Source organism: Pan troglodytes, chromosome 1, assembly GCF_028858775.2.
Source record: "Pan troglodytes isolate AG18354 chromosome 1, NHGRI_mPanTro3-v2.0_pri, whole genome shotgun sequence".
Classification (NCBI taxonomy): domain Eukaryota; kingdom Metazoa; phylum Chordata; class Mammalia; order Primates; family Hominidae; genus Pan; species Pan troglodytes.
This window is the reverse complement of record NC_072398.2, coordinates 113,595,980-113,615,341: the sequence shown is the minus strand read 5'-3', so window position 1 is coordinate 113,615,341 and position 19,362 is coordinate 113,595,980. Positions and strand designations below refer to the sequence as shown.

The following is a 19,362-nucleotide window of genomic DNA, read 5'->3' as shown; positions in this document are numbered from 1 at the left end:
ATAACATATAAACTCAAGGGTAGTAAAAGCAGATGAATTAGGTTTTTCACCAATAAAGACTGTCTTCCGTCTCCTCCCCTCCCACTTTGGTCAGATTTTTACTGCATCTTCCCTTTTTAATCAACCTATATGGAGCAGGGGGTCCTATAATACATCAGGATCTACAGGCAACACAATGTAAGTTACACACAGCAAAGTACTGCACAGACCACTCCAGGTGTTCTACAGTGAACAGTCACACAGACCACAAAGGTAATTTGCTACTTTTAACACTCAAATGGCAGTTCTCATGTGCTGTCTACATCCCTCCAAAAGGCAACCCATTAGTTAACTCTTGAGCATACCTTAAGAATAGGTAGGTTTTCCTGGTTAGCCTGAAACACTGCCCTGTTACAAAGACCTGCAATTCTGGACAGAGCAAGCCAGGTAGCTGAAGTCTTGTCAAAAGAGACACCTGATGGAGGCAAGAAAACACAACAGAACAATAATGCATTAACTTCAAAGGCTGTGTTCTCAGTTCTCCTATTAAAGTCCCATAGAAATCTGCAGTGATACATCTCATTTCCCAATTAATGAAACCAATCACATTTTAGGCATTCTTCAATCACGTTTGTAGGGCAATTGAAAGTTTCTACTGACATGCAAAAAATCAATATCCCATACCCTTGACTCTTCACTAAATGATAAAAAAGAAAGAAAGAAAGAAAAAGCTGCCATGAGGTTAAAAAAAAAAAAAGAAATTTCATGCAATTTCTTAAAAGAAAAAAAACCAAGCGAAGTGAGCAGGTGGCTGAGGTGTGTGGTAACCCTGGCCTTACCACTCTGATTCTCTGTCGTATCAGCTTCATGGATTTGATTGTCAAACCACATGTGGGCCACTGTCATCCGGTTCTGAGTCAGAGTTCCAGTTTTATCCGAGCAGATGGTGGACGTGGACCCCAAGGTCTCCACAGCTTCTAAGTTCTTCACTAAGCAGTTTTTCCTTGCCATGCGTTTGGCAGTAAGTGTCAGACAGACCTAAAAAATATTAGGAAGATTATTACTTCACTCAACCAGGTTGGAATTCTACACAGATTCTTGCTATATCCTAATGTGGAAGAAATTTGTCTAAAATTAAATCTCTCCAACCTTCTTCTGAAGTTTGAAGAAATAATAAGGGGAACCCATACATGAGGCTTCCCCTTCCTTCCAGAAAAGCAATCTATTAAGAAAAATAATAACAGGATTCTACCATATTCTATCCCCCTACTTGATCCCAAGTTCTTCTCCTTTCTCCACTGCACTGTTCTGGACCACGTGATAATTTAAAAGCAAAATGTATGCTTTGGGGTTATCTTACGTATAAACAAATGCTGAGGTTTTCTCACTGTCAAAATTCACCAAGTGATGTGGCTCTCAAGAAAAACTATATCAAACATCCAGAATAAAACATAAGTTGGCAATACCTTAGAATAGGATAGCGGAAGAGTGTAACATTCGTGCAAGCTGATCTGAGTCAGGGTGACCATCACCTGCCTCTTACCGTGACAGTGGCCAGCAAACCTTCCGGCACATTGGCTACGATGATACCGATGAGGAAGATGACAGCCTCAAGCCAGGTGTACTCAAGGATGAGAGAAAGGATGAAGAAAGACACACCCAGGAACACAGCCACACCCGTGATGATGTGGATAAAATGTTCAATTTCTGCAGCAATGGGGGTCTGGCCTCCTTCCAGCCCAGAAGCAAGTGTGGCAATTCTTCCCATCACAGTGCGATCCCCAGTATAGACAACAATACCACGTGCGGTGCCTTAAAAAGAAGGGGAGGGAGAACTGTACCTAATTGTATCTAACCTGAAGGAAGCCACGGATTTTACACAATTACATAGGATGACTAAAAAAACAAAAAGAGTTGATAAAAGCACACTTTTTAAGGGCCAGCTCTTTGGCTGTACGTGCTGTTTGGCAAAGGGACTTCTCTCCAGTAGCAGGACAGCAGCTCCAACACCCATGCCAGACTGGTGTTGTTGACAGAAGAGGCAGGGTGGAGGTGGAGGGAAGGGAAACTGCCACAAGGTTTCCTGCCAGCTAGGAAAACACCTCTGCTCTGTGCTTGACACAAGTTGTCAGAAATGGAGCCAATAAAACAAGAGATTGTGCCTATGGTTTTGATTTTGTTAATGCCCAAGAGAAATACCACGCCATGCTCAAAGTGCCCAAAAATGGCCTACCTTCAACACAATTGGTTGAAAAGAAGGCAATGTTCCTCGTCTCCAGGGGGTTTTCATTTGTGAAATCTGGAGACCTAGTCTGGGGTTCTGATTCACCAGTGAGCGAGGAGTTATCCACCTATATGTGAGGAAAAGAAGAAAAATGTCATGTGAATACACCAGCCTTATCATGGGCTACTGTACCCCTCAAATCAAGCTGCCTGAACAGCAGAGCTAGCTATGAGGTTTGTTAAAATAAAAGATCTACCTTGCAGCCATTTGCAGATATGATTCTGAGGTCAGCAGGAATTCGGTCTCCTCCTTTTACTTCCACCAGATCCCCAACCACAACTTCCTCCGCATTTATGCTCATTTTCTCACCATTTCGAATCACAAGGGCTTGCTTTGGAAAAGAAACAATTTACACCGTTAGTATACCAACAAAGAGAAGGTAGCGTCCAAAACAAGAAAATAAAATTAAAAAGTCATAATCCTAATTACCTGAATACAAAACAAAGCTATTATTCACTTTTTTATTTACACAAGTTACAAAAGCTTGCTCGCCAGTTTAAGAGATACTGCTGTTACATGGTGTGCCTGTATTCAGAGTTTACATTCAAAAGAAAGGCTACCACTTTTTGGATAGAAGGAAAATAGGTTGGTTTTGGGTGGGGTAGAAGACATCCATCTCTCTGATGAGTCATGTAATACTTGGAAAACCTTAACTTCACACTAATTCACAGGCTGACATGCTTGGGGCTGTCAAGTCATCCACTGGGGAAGGACAAAGCGTCTGGTACCTGAGGGACCATGTTTTTGAAGGATTCCATGATCTTTGAACTTTTAGCTTCTTGATAGTAGGAGAAGCAACCAGTTATGATTACAACGGCTGATAGCACCACACCCAGGTACAGCTGGAAGGGAAAAGACAAGTTAGGGCCCGTGGCTCTACACAATAATTAGGGACATTCAATTAATTATCTGACTGAATAAAAAACAGATTTTTAATAGAGAAACCAAGATTTCAGAAATATAGAACTCATGTTTTCTTATTTATCCTTCTAAAGACCACACAGGAAGGGTCAGAAATGGAGGCAGGCACACCAACACTTGATCACTAACTGGACGTTTGGAAAGGTTCTAGATGCATCAGTTTCTCCTGCTTTATAAAACAAAGATTGTTTTTCAACCAACTTGTGGATTTTGAAGAATGGCCACCAAGCATTTCTGGACAGGTGGATGTGCCAACATGAAAAGCTGTGCTCTGCCATCCAGTGGGTGGCGGCCGGGGCCTGAGCAGAGCTGCCTGCTCACAGCAGCGCATGCAGGTGGGCATCCCACTTGTAAGAGCATCTACAACGTGGGTGGTAGAGAGAGGAAATGGAAACGAAGGAAGAATGGATGAGCCTTGAAGGCAACAGCTGTTCATAACCATTAAGTAATGAGTTCATAACCATTCAGTAATGAGTGGTAATTGAGAATAAGTGGGAGACAAAGATGGAGAAGATATCTGATGTGTACTACAAATCCATATGCTGAATTACGAACTCACATTATCGTTTTGAGGTTCCTCTTCTGTAGCAGCTTGGATGCTATAAGCCAAGAAACAAAGAATCGCTCCAATCCACAGTAACATTGAGAACCCCCCAAAGAGCTGCCGACAAAACTTGATCCATTCAGGAGTAGTGGGAGGGGGAGTGAGGGCGTTGGGACCATCTCGCGCCAGGATCTCAGCTGCACGAGCAGATGTTAATCCCTGAGAAGCAGTGGAATATAAATAAGGCAAACTGTACCAGCACTTACAAGCCAATATACCTACCTGGTAGCTGGACGGTTGCAATAAGGATTTAAGGAAGAAACAAAATGTCCCAAGCTAGAGAGCCAAGGTAAAACCTAGCAAATTCCTCCATGAATAATTCTGCTGATGAGCCAGCCCCCACAGGGTTCAGGCAAACAATAGGCCCAAGGAACCCATAACACCCAGATTAAAACTCTTTAAATTGATCCATCAATAAATTTGAATTCAGCCTGGTTTCTTCTAAGTTTTAGATCAAGGGATTAATGCCAAATTGCATTTCTGCCAAAAAGGTATCTATTTTCACAAATCCATTCAGTTTTGCAAATTAAGAGCTTTGGGTTTTCTGTGTATTGATTTTGTCGGGAGGGGAAAAAAAACCCTCTACAAACATCAAAGGAGAAAAAACTTCCTGTAGAAATCCTTTGGGTTAACAGCCAAGTTTTAAATATACAGCTTGATTCTTTGCTTGTCTGGCAGGGAAGGGCTCACCTCCATGTGCATTTTAGCCAACTCCCAATAAACCTGTTGACTGAAAAGTACTCACTGGAAAAAACCACTCTACTAAAGCCTGCTATTTTTCTAATGGGCCTTAAACCCAAGATTCACTGACAGCAGGAAATTACATATAAGCTCTCATTAAGAGAAGAAAATATGATCACTTTTATACTCTCAAAATAACAAGTCAAAAAAAATAAAATATTTTTGTCTAAAGTATCTATTTATCTGTGTTTTGTGCTCATGTTACCAAACATTTGAGTCCTATCTACATGCCAGGAACTGAATTCAGTGCTTTAATTAACTTGTTTAATTCTCATGACAATCCTTTTTTAGGCATTATTAACCTCATTTTATAAGTAAGGAAATAGACCCACAGCATTTGAGTAATGGGCATAGGTCGGAGAGAGCACACTTCATTAAGACTCTAATAAAAACTTAAGTGAGATGTGAAGTGGCTAGAGACTGCCTGGCACAAAGTAAGCACAGAGTCACTGTTGGCATGTTGTTCTGAGCTGAGTCGAGGCCTCCTCTTGGAGCTTAAAGTGCTTGTGTCAAGAAAAACGCTCTCAACCTTGTTCTTCTCTCCTTTTTTTTTTTTTTTTTTTTTTGAGACGGAGTTTCACTCTTGTTGTCCAGGCTGGAGTGCAATGGCACAACCTTGGCTCACTGCAACCTCCACCTCCCAGGTTTAAGCAGTTCTCCTGCCTCAGCCTCCCGAGTAGCTGGGATTACAGGCATGCACCACCATGCCAGGCTAATTTTGTATTTTTAGTAGAGACGGGGTTTCTCCATGTTGGTCAGGCTGGTGTCGAACTCCTGACCTCAGGTGTTCCACCAGTCTCGGCCTCCCAAAGTGCTGAGATTACAGGCATGAGCCACCGCACCCGGCCTCTTCTCTACTCTTACACCACAACAATCAACACAGAAGATGACTTCTGTGAGCAAAGGTGTGGCGGTTTCTCCCCACCACCAAGGTTTCCTCCAATTCAATTCCAACACTATCTACCTGGAAAATCAGAAAAGTGGAACAAGATTAGAGTCCTGCCTTGCGACAGGTGAAAAGGAGGGCAGGAGAGAGATCCTGTTTCTTGAAGCCTGCCACTGAGGTCGAACACACCCAACATTATAACAAACCACTGTAATAAGGGCTATGGGAGTTATGAACCAGGAACTGTGGACAAAAACCAATATATATCAGAATACCACAGTACCCATGTCTCTTGATGCCTTACTGAAAAAATGCTACATATTGGCTTGCTATTCAAGTTATTCCCAGACATTTCAGTGATTATCTGGAAATAAGACATCCCTAGACTATTTACTTTTATAACATTTGTTACACATTTAATATCAAAATCCTCTACATAACAAGGATACATAACGCCTATTTTATGAAAAGGTTTCTTTAATTTTTGTACAAAACAATTTCCAACTAAATGATAGAATAACTAAACAAATGACAGTATAACCATAACACACTGCAATGGGCTAGCTGGGAAAAGCGCAAAAATGGGAATTGTTGAAGATTCAACTAGGTGAAAGATTCAACTCTATTTAACAAATGTAGAAAAATAAAGGGAAAATTTATCATCAAAAGGTCAAGGCATAAGCATGGCTTTGAAGCCAACTGCAAGTCCTGGTGTTCCCACTTACTGGCTCTCAACTACTATAAAATAGGGAAAAGAAAATAACATCTACTTTCAAAAAGTTTCAGGGAAAAGAAACGTAGCATATAAATGCCCAAATTCTGTGCATGTCACATGGTAGATATGCAGATGGTGTCTGTCATTTTCTTACTAGAGCCCCTGAGGTTAGACCTGTATGTAATACAGGGGAAAATATAATACGGAAAACTAGGATTTTGTACAACAGCTTTCAAACTAGAACATACCCGGCTCAAGTCTGTTCCATATTTACGATGAAGTTCATCAAGGCTAAGTTTATGATCATCCTAAGGGAAAACAGAAACAAAGAAAATAGTTAAACAGTGTAGTATAAAAAAATGACAGAAAAAATAGCATTATTCATTACTATCATTAAGCTTATTAAACAAAGTGCAGATGTTTCCTTCAGTGCGTAAGTTGGTACAATTTTCACCATCGCTTTGTGGCTTTACAACCACACAGTTATCATTGACAGCTCTTCACTGGAGAATGGCTAAAGCTGAGTGACTGTGGCCCATTACTATTTGCCATAACACTTCAGAGAAACCCAGCAGCTCTCAGGGATCTAGTAAAACCTTATCTGCCTTCTCTGATGACCAGGTCGATTCTAGACAGGTTAAGTCTATGGAAGCTTCCATCGCCTGGAGAGGCTGAATTTCCCAATGTTTGATATAATACAGAGAAAAGGAAAGACTCATGGTATCAACCTAAGTTCCTTCTGTTATCTCTGGTTATGCCAGAGTGACTAACTTTTCCTACCCTCTAACAGCTTTTAAAAAGTATATGTTCAATATTAACCTCTATGACTAGATGAGATCTGTACAGCTGCTATGATCTCTTTTAATATATAGCAGTTCTTTGAAGAATACAGTGAGGCCTGGGGGATTAAAAATCATGGATTTTTAATAAGGATGGAATACAATATTCCTCCTAGTACTTACCATAGAAACTTCTTTCTTCAGTTCATCCATGTCCCTGTCTTTTTTGCCCTTTTTGCCCTTTTTATCACCTTGTTCTGAAACAGCTGCAGGCTCATACTTATCACGTCCAACCTGTAGGAGAATGTGGGAAAAGTGAGGCCATGAATTATGAACCTCATCTGAAACTGAAAATTCTGGAGCAGGGGATTTTGGTAGTTTTTAAGGTAGTCATAATTTGGAATAGTCATTAAGATAATAGTCACGAAAATGTATACCCATATATTGCCTACTACATAAGCAAAGCAATCTACCATTAATACATTGGCTCAAGATACATTCTCTCCATCCAAGAGCATTAAGAACACTTCTGAAGCTACCGGTAGGCTTCAGAATGGCCCTGCCAGTGCCACTTCCTTTTGGGGTTAATGAGGAGATTTTTGCTATCAAAATCCCTATTCTGCAGCCTTCCATCTTCCCTACTGAAAGAATGAAACTAACTTTACATTATTAACTTAGAGTGCAATATTGTGCTTATGAGTCCGCATTCTCAATCAGACAGGCTTGAGTTAAAATCCTGGGCTTTACCACTTACTAGCAGTGTATCCTTAGGCAAGTTACTAACTTCTACATTTCAATTTCCTCTTCCACAGCGTGGAGATAAAGAATAGTGCCAACCTCATTTCATGTTTTTAAGGATTAAATGATACAATACATCTAAATGCTAGTACTTTTATACTGTTTATATTCTTTGCTTTGCAAAGACATTATTACATATCAAATTTAAATATCTTTAGTGCTCACATAAGAACACTGACCTTTACCAGCTTCCCATATTAAAAAGTCAGCCTAAGACTCCTTAAAATTCTTTGCATAAGAGATAAAAAAAGGGAGCGCCCAGCCCATTCTGTAGCCTGAAAATAAAACCTCCAAAATGAAAGTCTCTGGAAATGTTTTGACATAAGCAGGATGTAGGAAAAGCGTGTGCATTATCACATAATTCACAGGATCCACCTACGCCTCTCGAAAACTGGAACAATTTTTAAAGAAAATGTTGATTCTATAGTTTAAATTTAGATTGTTCCACTCCCCCACCCCTGTTGAAAAATCCTTGAGCTTATCTACACAAAGCCTGAACTTGGTGCTCCAAAGCTTAGTGGAGCAGAAGAGCCCCTTGTTCCAGACACCTCCCCCTGAAGCAGCCTCCCACAAGTACAACTTAAGGCCAAAAAGTAGACATTAGCAATTTTCTTAAAATGCATGACATATGGTGCTATTACTATTATTTTGTGGTTCTCCTGTACTCATTTCTAACTTTCCTAAGTGCATTACCAGCTACTAAAGCAATAATTAGGAACTCGTGTCCAGATTATAATTTTACTGTGCTGAAATGAAAAAAGAAAATCAAAACGTATTATGTGTGTTTCAGTCATAACTAATACAGTTGCAAATAAAATACATTGCCCACTTAAATTTAAAAATATCCTCTTAAGACTCCAAGGAGAAATCCTTCTCCAAATTCACTGGAGTGGGCCACATGTAGAGACACATTATTTACCTTTTTAACTTCTGTGGTCACGTGTGCAGCACTACTTGACTAATAAGTTCTTCCAACTGGGTGGGTTCTTTAGTTTCTATCTTATCTATTAATGAAGCAGGTCTAAAGATAGTCAACATTCTTGACATTCTCTCCATTATGGAGCAACCACATTTGTTGGTGCCTCTTTCGGTACAGCTCTTGGTGCCAGAGTTTAAATGAAAAATAGTAACACATACAAGTGGATAAATAAAACAAAAAGGAAAAGGCAGGTCATCTACCAGAAAGGAACCACAGCTAAAGTGGTATATCCTTCATACCTTTAATGAGAAAGCACAACACTTAAAAAACATTTTAAAGACATTGACTAAGGATCTCTAAAAGATTTATGTGACCACTTTGTATTGATTTTTTTTTGGGGGGATGGAGTCTCACTCTGTCGCCCAGGCTGGAGTGCAGTGTCGCAATCTAAGCTCACTGCAACCTCCGCCCAAGGGTTCAAGCAATTCCCTGCTTCAGCCTCCTGAGTAGCTGGGATTATAGGCGCTCGCCACCACGCCCGGCTAATTTTTGTACTTTTAGTAGAGACGGGGTTTCACCATCTTGGCCAGGCTGGTCTTGAACTCCTTACCTCATGATCCACCCACCTCGGCCTCCCAAAGTGCTGGGATTACAGGCGTGAGCCACCGTGCCCAGCCTGTATTGATTTTTAAAATACAGCTCACGGATTCTCTCTGAGCAAGTTGAATATCATTGAAATATATTTCAATAAATGAAATAGTTATAACCCCTCAGCTTCATAATCTGCATGCTTTGCTTATTCTCAGACTTCCAATATCTTCCACTCCAGAAGAGGAGAGAGGATTACTAGAGCAGCTAGGCTTTGAACACGTTCCAAAGTTTTACCCCCACTTACAAAATAAATGTCTTGCCCATAGCTTCACCACTATCAGTGCTAAAGTTAGTTGGGAATCTAGATTCCCTAATAACTCTCCTTTTTCTTTATCCATTCATGCTAGGTAAGGCAAAGTTTTAAATGAGGCCATTTATGGGTGAGACCCATGGTAAGTATTAACAAGTAAAACTGGTTTTTCTTCAAAATTTTAATTTTTTCACTAGGCAATGTGTGTCTAGAAGAACCAGGCAGCTTATACAATTTAGTTCTTCTCCACAAGTAAAATAATAACTTAATATTAGCTTATTCTGGTGGGAACCAAATATCCTTAAATCCCTATCAGTCTCAATTACCTCAGTCTCAAAGCTGCAAAATTCAGAGTCAGGGAGTGCACACGGCGTGAGATGAACAGTGGTAGAATCAGGTAGGACAATGTTTCCTTATTATTTTTTAAGGCATTAGGGAAAAACAAAGGTCATGGGAAGGGTGAATGATAAATATGGCATTTCCTCAATCAACTACAGTAACCTTCCCACTCATCTGGGCATTGGGCACACACTTCCTACTTTTTCAATTAGAAAGTTCAGGTCACATCCCCCCTCCCAGAGGACTGGGAGTGATTAATCCTCACTCTCATCATGTTCCATGTAAGGGCACCCCCGCCCCTTTGAGCATCTCTGAGGAAAGGTACAATGGAAACTCAACGGATTACACTATTTTCTAAAGGGCCACTCATAAAAATGAAGTTGGGTTATGGTATTTTTCTCCCCTTCCATTCTAATTTAGGAAGTGGAAAGTCATAGCAAGGGCAGGGGCTTACCCACGGTGACACAGCTTAGCACAGCGTCATCATTTCATCCTGTGCTTCCCATGGATTCTATCCTCTCAAAGATTAACTAAGCATTTTGCTATTTGATCTGGGTAGAGGGAAAAGGTGCCCAAGACATGAGAAGATAAAATTCTTGACAGGAGGAACCAAGGTTAAAACATGTAACAAGGTTCACTCACTTAAAAATATACACCAAATCCTCACAGTCCTCACAATGAGTGAGACATCCCCGAGACTTGCTAGAGCTGAAGATGTTCCTTCCTCTTTTTTGGCAATTAGCCATTTAATGGGGACAGGGTTGGGGATAGATATGACAGATGTAGAAATTATCCCAAAATAAGCAGGAGCTTCCATCCCAGAGGTATATTGCTTCAGGTCTGCATAAGCTATAGCCACCGCCAAAGGCCTTCATACCCATCCCAAACACCAGCCTCCAACAGGGCAGGATGCAAAGGCTTTCTCAACCTGCATTTTTCCCACCATATCAGCACGATGCCCCGTGGCCAGCAGGGAGCTCAGAATTCTTGAGACTTCTGAAATTCCTGCTAAAAAAGTCTAGAGGGTACTTGAAAGTTCAAGACCCACCATTCCCTCCAGACAGGTCTGCTAATGGTGTTGAGTCTGCCAATTTATTCTAGTGTTGCCACATGCTGGCTACATGACCTTTGCCTGTCAGCCTTAGTTTCCTCATCCCTAAAATGGGAATAACACTTGGTATAACTATTAAAGAACCTAGAGAAGGCATTTTCATAGTCTGATTAGTCAAGAAACCATTAACTCTGAAAAATAAAACACCTTAAAAACTGGACTATTTCCAAAGCCCACAAACAAAAGCTTTTGACAGGCAAGAAGGGCCAGAAGGATGGCAAAAGGAAGTGCCCCAAATGCAGCCCATTTCAGAGTTGCCAAGAAGATTGTAGAAACAACACCTCTGGACATGATTTGGCAAATACCACTTTAGCAGGAAAGTTGTGTGACGGACTCTGACCTTGCTGGTTCCCTAGAGGCTGCCAAGTCTGGGCTACCTTCAATGTAAAAGGTAAGGGGGAGGGGTGCTTTCTCATTTTCCTGGTCGATACATTATTAAATCATCCAACACAATTGTGTATGTAAAAGTATTCTCAAAGCACTACACAAAGGCTATTATTATAACTTGGTCTTAATTAACATATACATTACTGCCATTTTTCGCTTTCTACGAAAATTCTTTTCAAACCTTTGAAGAAAAAACTCCTTTGGCATTATTTTTCATTTGATCTTATCAGTGAAAACTTAAAGAAAATAACAGTCAAGAAATGATCTAGCCCAGTTTATTACATCTCCATTTGCTCCTAAATGATTAAGTAGTTTAGTTTATGTGCAAGGAATTGTCTAGCCAGGGACTGGAGGGCTAAGGGATGGCCGGGGTTGAGGGAGGACACTGTCATAGTACCATGGCTGCTATCCAGCCCCAGCAGCAGCACATCACTGCAGGAGCAGCAGTTCTCTGCAGAGGAGGTGAGCCTGAGGGGCCACCATGCCTTCATATTCCTTCTCTTGCCCACCCAAATATGCATCCTGGAGAATATAATTTACCAAGGCCAAAGCAGTAGATCCCTTTGTGAGCCCAGTTTAGTATATCCAAACTTGGGCAGCCCATCAGCCAGCAAGGGTCAAAGAACAGCGACAGTTCTAGCCAGCAGGTTCCCTCAACCCAAAAGAACATGACTTAACCTTCCTCCCCAATCTGCCTGCATGTCAATTCTTAATGAGCCTGACAGCCTACCCTACCTGCAGTAGTGTACATCCATGATCATTCGAAAAATAAAAATTCTAAAAGGTGTAAAGAATCAGTGCACTTTAGATATATTTTTGCTTTTACAGTTATTAAGAACAATCAGACAAAAACTTCAGTTTCTTCAATGGAAAATTCTACCTCTACATTAGGTGCATGGGTTATGAAGGGTTAAAACTTTCTACTTACTCCTTAACTCCCCCTATCTGCTGACCACCTTATCCTCCTTTTTTCATTTTACCAGATTGCTCTGGTTAGAGACAACTGATTAATAATCAGCATATGCGTTATGAGAGGACCAGATCAACTCCCAGTAAGTCCTGATCACTCCTCAATTAGTACCCTGAAGCCTAGGCTAGGAAGGAAAATGACTGCCAGGCTGAAGAGGATAAAGGCTGTCCAAGGCCCTAAAGAAATGTCACATGAATTGAAATAATAAAACAAATATGGTGCCATGGAAGCATCATGTGGAAGATAAAAGAAACACACAAGAGGATAACCCCAAAGTGCATTAGGGACCTGCCCCTACATGGTAACAGACTAGAAAGAGAAATCACAGCTCACCGATCTACACAGCAAGGCCCACTGAGTCACAAAATCTTACACTGATTATCAGGCTCCCAAACAATACAAGTCCCAAGGACAAAGCACGAACTACCATGAATCAACTTATCAAATCACCGAGACAGCCAATAGTCATTACTAAATAGCGTTTGAATAAAACGGGAAAGAGATCACGTGCAGATATATTTCATCATAAGTCACAAAGGAACTAGTAAGTGAGGTCTAAAACCAGATAAAGAGATTCACTGTAAAGTCACAAAGGAACTAAGGAATGAGGTCTATTGATCAAAAATTCCTTTGCTCAGGACGCAAATAAAAACCAAACCAAAGAGAAAGTGTAGGGTGAAGGGTACTTCTTTCGTAACAGAATCTGCTATCCGAAACACAAAATAAATATGAAGAACTTGTGGATTCCTGACAACAGATTTCAGCACAACTAATGAGGTGAGTCATATGCTAAGAACAGTCTCTCTATGACTGCAGCCAAAGAATACACACTTCCTCTCATACACTCAATTCATAGCAACGTGAGAAAGTTCAGACCTGACTAGGTTCCACATCCCTCCCCCAAAATATATAAATGGAGAGTTTTAAAATGAGTGAGTAGGTTTTACAGTTCTCTCTACTGCACATTATCATGTACTGGACATGTACTTTCAGTGTAATCTAGAATTGGACAGCTCTGGCAGGGATGGGAAACATTTTGCCTGGTGCTTTGCCGTCCAAACCCAGCCACTCTGATTACTGTGAGCCCATCTGATCTGACACTCGGGTTTCTTCTTCTAGCCTGTTGGCTGGCAGAGAGCCCTGGGCAGCTAGAAGAAGTCAGCACAGCACAAATGTTCAGGCTCCCTCTCATCACAGAAGGCCGAAAAGCCCATTTTATTTTGCAAGACTTCAAAAATGTAAAAATGATCATCAACCGCGAACAAAGTCCTTCACCTGAAAAGTGAAAGTAGACAGAAAGATGCTATTAAACAGATTTGCTTGTTGAGCGAAGATAACAGTTGCAATAATGTCAATTGACACCTCTACTTGACTTTCCTATGAAGGGCAATTAACAGTATTTCCCATTATTTTCAAACCTTAATATGTTCTCATGGTGAAAGAAAAACTGCTCTCTAATTTTGCAAGGGCTAATGACTTACTGACGAACAACAAACCCAGTCTGTAAAGATTTGATCTTCTCTTGGCTCTAATTACTGTACCTATGTAAGCCCAATAACAATAGCCACAACTCAGGCTGGCACAGCACTCCTTCCATAAACAGAACATAGATTACTTCACTTGATCCCCAGGATGAGCATTCTATCCAAAAGCCAGATGAGAAACTGAAGCTTCAGGGCTTTTATTTTATTTTATTTTATTTTTAAACCTGTTTGTTTTTAAGTGAAGAATCCAATTTTACTTTACCATACAAAATCCTTCAAAGCTATTTTAGTTAAAGCCTTTCTTATTCTTAAGTTTAGATATATTTAAAAGAACATAGCCTGATTTGAATGGAAAGTCACTTATCTGTTCATTTGTTGCTAAAATAATCAGAAAACAATGACTGAGGGTACTGGAATGGAGCATGGATGAGTGCCAAGCCTACTGTGCTATAAGATGTTGAGTTAGTTCACTTTTATTTTTAAATGCAATTTAGGAATAACGTTCCCAGGAATCTGCATATTTTAAGTGTTAGCCCTCATCTGGGCAAACATCTAACTGGATTTTTAAAGGCATCTTTTTTTGTTGTTTTTTTGTTTTGGTTTGTTTTTTGGGCTCTCAGGTTTGCCACTCTCTCCCCATCTTCCCAGGTTTAGGAGGCAGGCCTCTCCCTTTCCTACCCTCCCACCCGAAGGTGAGTCACTAGAGTGTTACAAGCTTACTGGCAGGGAACACTACAAATTAACAAACAGTAAGTTACCAAAAGGGGATACACCCTTATAAAAGGGTACAGAAAGAACCTAAGAAGCAGGGAACTGTTACACGCTGAACAACTGACAGGCAAAGGGTGAGGCACAAGTGCTCTCTCCACCCCCCAGCTCTAGGTACTAGTTCTTCCTGTAACTTGCTCCACTAGCTCCCGGCCAGGCCCGGGCAACTTTCCACTCTGAGGCCTCTGCCTTACAATGCTTTAAGTCTAAAGTACTAGCTTTATAGCAGCCAGAGGAGCTTTAGTCACACTTTCAAGCTGAGCTACAAAAGGGCAGCTGATAACATTACCATACAACCAGGATTTCTGCTGACATGTGCATCCCCCCTGCCACCTTCACTGGAACCTTTTTTCCCTGCCCCTCCTTAAATCACTACTCATAAGCTATGATTTATTTTTTAGGTAAATAATATTCAAACTAAATCCAGAATGCAGTGAAAGACCTGGTGAGACCCCCCCTCCTCATCTTTTACACACTTGAGAAGACAAACTTTCCCACATTTCTAAACAGTTATGGCGTGTACCTTTGGTGAGTGAAACAGTTGCCGGTGGTAGGCCTAGCTGACGGTTTAAGCCAAGTCACTGGCAATAAAACCCAGAAAGAAAAAAAGGGACAAAATCCTATTTCATCCAGGAATGATTCAGCAAGAGCTGTTCTTTCATTTTCTTACCAAATGCTTAGGAACTAGACTTTTAAGGACATATAAAATCACCTGAAATATCATCAAAAGCTAGGCCACAAAGGGTACTGAGGAGAGGAGGGGAAGAAATTTACAATGACCTTAAAAATTAGCTGCCGGCACAGGCTTCCTTGTTAGCCAATTATCAGCAGGGCTTTAGTCACTCTCCACCCACATTTTAATCCCCATGTGGAAAAATCCCAACATGAAATATTCTTCTGAACATTTGGACGCTCACAATAAGTCACTGAGGACAAACACACACACAAACACACACACAAGTAAACTAACGTTCAATGTATCAGAATACTCAAAATGCTAACTACCACCCAGCAGCCAAGCAGCTCATCATCCCAGTGTTCGCAGCTGTAATTTAATCTTGTGTTTGCTAGCCACTATACATTTTGTTGTAAGACATCTGGGTTTAAGCTCTACTAACTATTCAGGTGGGTTACTACCGCATCACTACTGTGCATGTGTGCCTGTGTGTGGTTATAAAAGAGATATCTAGATAAATGGACATAACTTAGTTACCCAAACCATCTCCATGGCCTATTAATTCAACATCACAAATACCCCGTTTCATCCGAAGTTCTGAGCTCTGTATAAAGAACTCAATGTTAAAGAGTAAATGCATGTTCAGGCTTGAGGCCACAGGCTGTTCACGAATCAGGGACGCCTAGTCTGTCACTAGCCAACCGTTTGACCTTGAGCAAGTCACTTCACCTTCCTAGGCTTGGGGCACACATCTGTGATGTCTAAACCCCCCAAAATTAGCTCAGGAAGTAAACTTTTTTCTTTTTCTCTTAAGGCAGGAGAGACAAAGAATGAGCTTTAAAGTGCATGTTTACAGAAATGATCAAGGGTTTGACGGTGTGGTAAAAGCACAGGCCACTAACCCAGACTCCATCAGGGGAATGGAGAGGCCCTGTACTCCGCTCTTTGATGCCACCTGACCTGGACCAGCCCTCCACGCTGTATGCTTTTAAAAGCGAGGCGAGTTGTGCATTTCCACTTGTGCCTGTTCTCCCCACCAGGTCCAAGCCTTTCAATTACCTCCTTTAAAACTCCCTTAGAGTCCCCAAGGAGTGCAGCCTCCCTCTGCTCCCGACACTCTGTCTACACCCAGAAGCCTCAGGGCCTTCAAAGACCTACTCAGTGTCTGCACTGTGCTAAACCCTGGAGACAACAAAGTGGATTCTCTCCCATTTGTATTCTCATGACATGGTCACTTTCACCCCATGAACTCCGAGGTTATTCTGTGTAAATTTTTCTCAACTAGACTTTGGCTCATTTGGGGTCCAGGGCCCAGTCTCCTGCACTAGCTACGGGTAATAGCTAGGGGTAATCAAGTCTTCGCTACAGAAATGTAGGACAGCGGCGTTGTGACGATATTCCCACCACGCTCCGCGCCGCTCTCCAGCCCCAAGACCCCTCGTTTCCTTCAGGGACCGCCCTTTGGTGCTTCCGCGACGCTGGAAACCGGCAGAGATTCCTACCACCGTATTGCCTGCAGCCTCCAGTCCTTTTTCGGGTTTCTTGAACCCTGAGGCCCTGGTGGGTCTGCCTATCCTCCTTCAGGGCTCGTCCCTTCAAAAAAAATCTGCACGCCTCTCCCCACCATCGGATGACAACTCCAGTTGCCATCGGTGCATCCTGTGTTTACGGAAAGTGGCCCAAGAAAGCCCTCAAAAGTATACCTTAAAGGCCATCTTAGGGCAGTGAAGACACACCCTTTCTGGCACCAGCCCGCCCAGCCGGCTTCGTACTTAGAAGCAGCCAGTTTTTTCTTTGGGGGAGGGCGGCCGCCTCTGCGCGGAGCAAGCTAAGCCCCAGCGTTCCCAGGAGAAGGAGCCCCGAACCCGGAGGCTGCCCCTGCCGGAACCGGGGCCGCGGCGGGAACGGAGGCCCGGGAGGGGCCCCGGCGGAGCGCCCCAGGGGAAGGGGAGGAGCGCGCCTTTCCTCAGGGCACGGAGGGCGGAGGGAAAAGGAAGGAGAAGGAGGTGACGGCGGTCGCAGGGAGGGGAGCCAGGCTCAGGGATGCCGGCTCAGTCCCGGGGCCGCCCCCGCTGCTGCAAGCCCCCTCCTCCCGGCCCCGAGGCTTCCCAAGCACCGCCTCTCGGAGCCCCCGGCCCGCTCGGCCTCCGGGGCGCGCAGCCCCCGCCCGGGGTCCGCCCACCCCCCAAGCAATGCCGCGCTCCAGCCCCACGGCGCTCCCTTCCCCCGCCCCCCGTTACTGCGCTCCCTCCATTTCCAAACTGCGTCGTCTTTTAAGCCGCGCGGCTCTGCCAGCCCACTCCACGCGGCGCCGCTTCCTCCTCCGCCGCCTCCCGCTGGCCGCGGTCGCCCTCCCGACTTCCTCCTCTTCCCCTCGAGGGCTCCCCGAGCCCCCTCCCCGGGCGCGCCGGACACTCACCCCCTTCCCCATGGTGGCGGTGCTCAGTGCCCGGCGCCGGGTCCTGTCGCTGGAGAATCAGAGAGAAAAGCACAGAGCAGCTCCCGGCCGAGCGAGCGGGACCGGGGGAGCCAAGTGGAGGGAGCTAGGGCTGCCGCGGGGCGGGAGGGAGGGAGGGCGGCCGGCGGCTCGGGCCGATGCCGCCGCCGCTGTTGCTGCCGCCGCCCGGGCTGCTACCGCTGTTGCCACGTGTCCGCCTCCTCCCGCCGCTGCTCTGCGCCCCAGACCCCGCCGCAGCTCCAGCCCGCGCCTCCTCCTCACTTCCTAAAATATGCAACCTGCGTGCTGGCCCCGCCCACGCCGCGAAACGTCACCGTTACCGGAGCAACCTGACACCGGCCGTGGGCCTGGCTCCGCCCCCTCCCGAAACCCCGCCCACGGGCCCGGACAGCGCCTGCTGCGGCCAGTCCTGGCTCCCGGCAGGAGGGCGCCCGGGTCTGGGACAAGCGTGTCCACCGTGTCCCGGGAGGGCTGCGGGGCGCTCCTGCTGGCTGAACAGTGGGGACTCGGCGGCCTTGGCCCTCCCACGCCCCTCCTCCCGCTGCCCTGCATGACCCGCCTACTATGTAGGGCCCAGGAGGTCCGCAGTGGGTGCGGTACGGTCTCGGAACTGGGCTCCCCCAGTCGCCGCCGACCCGGCACCAGAAGTCGTGGGCGGAACGGCTTTTCCAGCGCTTCGGCGATCTCCTCTGGGACTCAGGGATGCTGGAGGGGGCTGGCGCTCGGGTGTGATTGCAGCCAGCGCCTGACTGAGGGACTCCGCCCCTCTGTGGAATCCAGGCCCCGCGCCCACCTGCGGATGGCCTCCCCAGGCGCTTGGTGCTCTCAGAGTGCCTCCTGTGACTTGGGGTCCTCTTTATCCACTTCCCGCTCCGTCATAGCTGGAATCGATCTGAACTGGCATCGCCAGAAGTTTCAAGCGCCCTCCTCCCACCACCTCTCTTTCTTCGAGATTCCAAAATGAGAATCCAAAGAGCGACCAGCGAATTCATTCACGCTATTGTGTGAATGTAACCTGCTTGTCCAGTTTGGGGATTCTCTTTTTAGGGAAGAAAAACCTGAAACCCAAAGGAATGCGTATCCTTAGCTAGAGGAGCTAAATCAAGGGGGAGGCGTTTGAGGACTTGCCAGGTGCCTCTCCACGCCTCCACCTGTCACGGCAGCATCTCCAGCACAGCCTTGGGTTCTCTGGGGGGGCCCAGGAAACCACCACTCTCCCCGGAGATCCCTGGTTCCACTGCACTTTGGGGCTTCTCTGTCATTATAGCTTTTGCTTCTTAGCAAGAGGCTGCAATGGCTGAAGTTCTCCAACATTTTAAAAAACAAAGTATTATTAACAAGGTTTGCAGGAAGTCAAGTACTATGGGAAAGGCCAGGATATTGACTTTCTAAGCAAAGGTTCCTAAGTTAAAGCCAACTCTATCAACTTCAAGTATTCATGTAGCATGAACAAACAAGGATATGAAGCTGGAAAAAATGGAGAAGGAAGGAAAGAAAGGAAAAACTAGAAACTGTGTTGTCAGTTACATCATTAGGGTAATTCTCATCCCTTCTTACAAGATAGTTTCTTACAGGAGTCTCTTCTTCCTCAAGAATGTATTGTTAAAGGTTGATGTCTCCTACAGTGATCTAGAGACTTGGT

The 19,362-nt window shown here is 44.1% G+C and overlaps 1 protein-coding gene across 3 annotated transcripts in view; it reads right to left on the bottom strand.

The window, feature by feature from the left end:
* Positions 1 to 18,032, bottom strand: part of ATP1A1 (ATPase Na+/K+ transporting subunit alpha 1) — a 31,548-nt gene extending 13,516 nt beyond the window's left edge. Inside the window, exons 1-10 of one of the 3 annotated variants that reach the window (XM_016924989.4) lie at positions 17,682 to 18,032; positions 7,093 to 7,203; positions 6,379 to 6,438; positions 3,744 to 3,947; positions 2,992 to 3,105; positions 2,460 to 2,594; positions 2,213 to 2,330; positions 1,523 to 1,791; positions 819 to 1,017; positions 345 to 454 (exon numbers count right to left, since the gene is read on the bottom strand). In XM_016924989.4, the coding sequence (XP_016780478.1) occupies positions 345 to 454; positions 819 to 1,017; positions 1,523 to 1,791; positions 2,213 to 2,330; positions 2,460 to 2,594; positions 2,992 to 3,105; positions 3,744 to 3,947; positions 6,379 to 6,438; positions 7,093 to 7,203; positions 17,682 to 17,693 (1,332 nt within the window). In that variant the 5' untranslated portion in view covers positions 17,694 to 18,032. Of the gene's footprint in view, positions 1 to 344; positions 455 to 818; positions 1,018 to 1,522; positions 1,792 to 2,212; positions 2,331 to 2,459; positions 2,595 to 2,991; positions 3,106 to 3,743; positions 3,948 to 6,378; positions 6,439 to 7,092; positions 7,204 to 8,626; positions 8,806 to 16,965; positions 17,340 to 17,681 lie in introns of those variants that run through there. The other 2 variants (XM_513679.7, XM_009428528.3) reach the window with 2 other exon arrangements.
* Between the last annotated feature and the right edge of the window lie 1,330 nt (positions 18,033 to 19,362).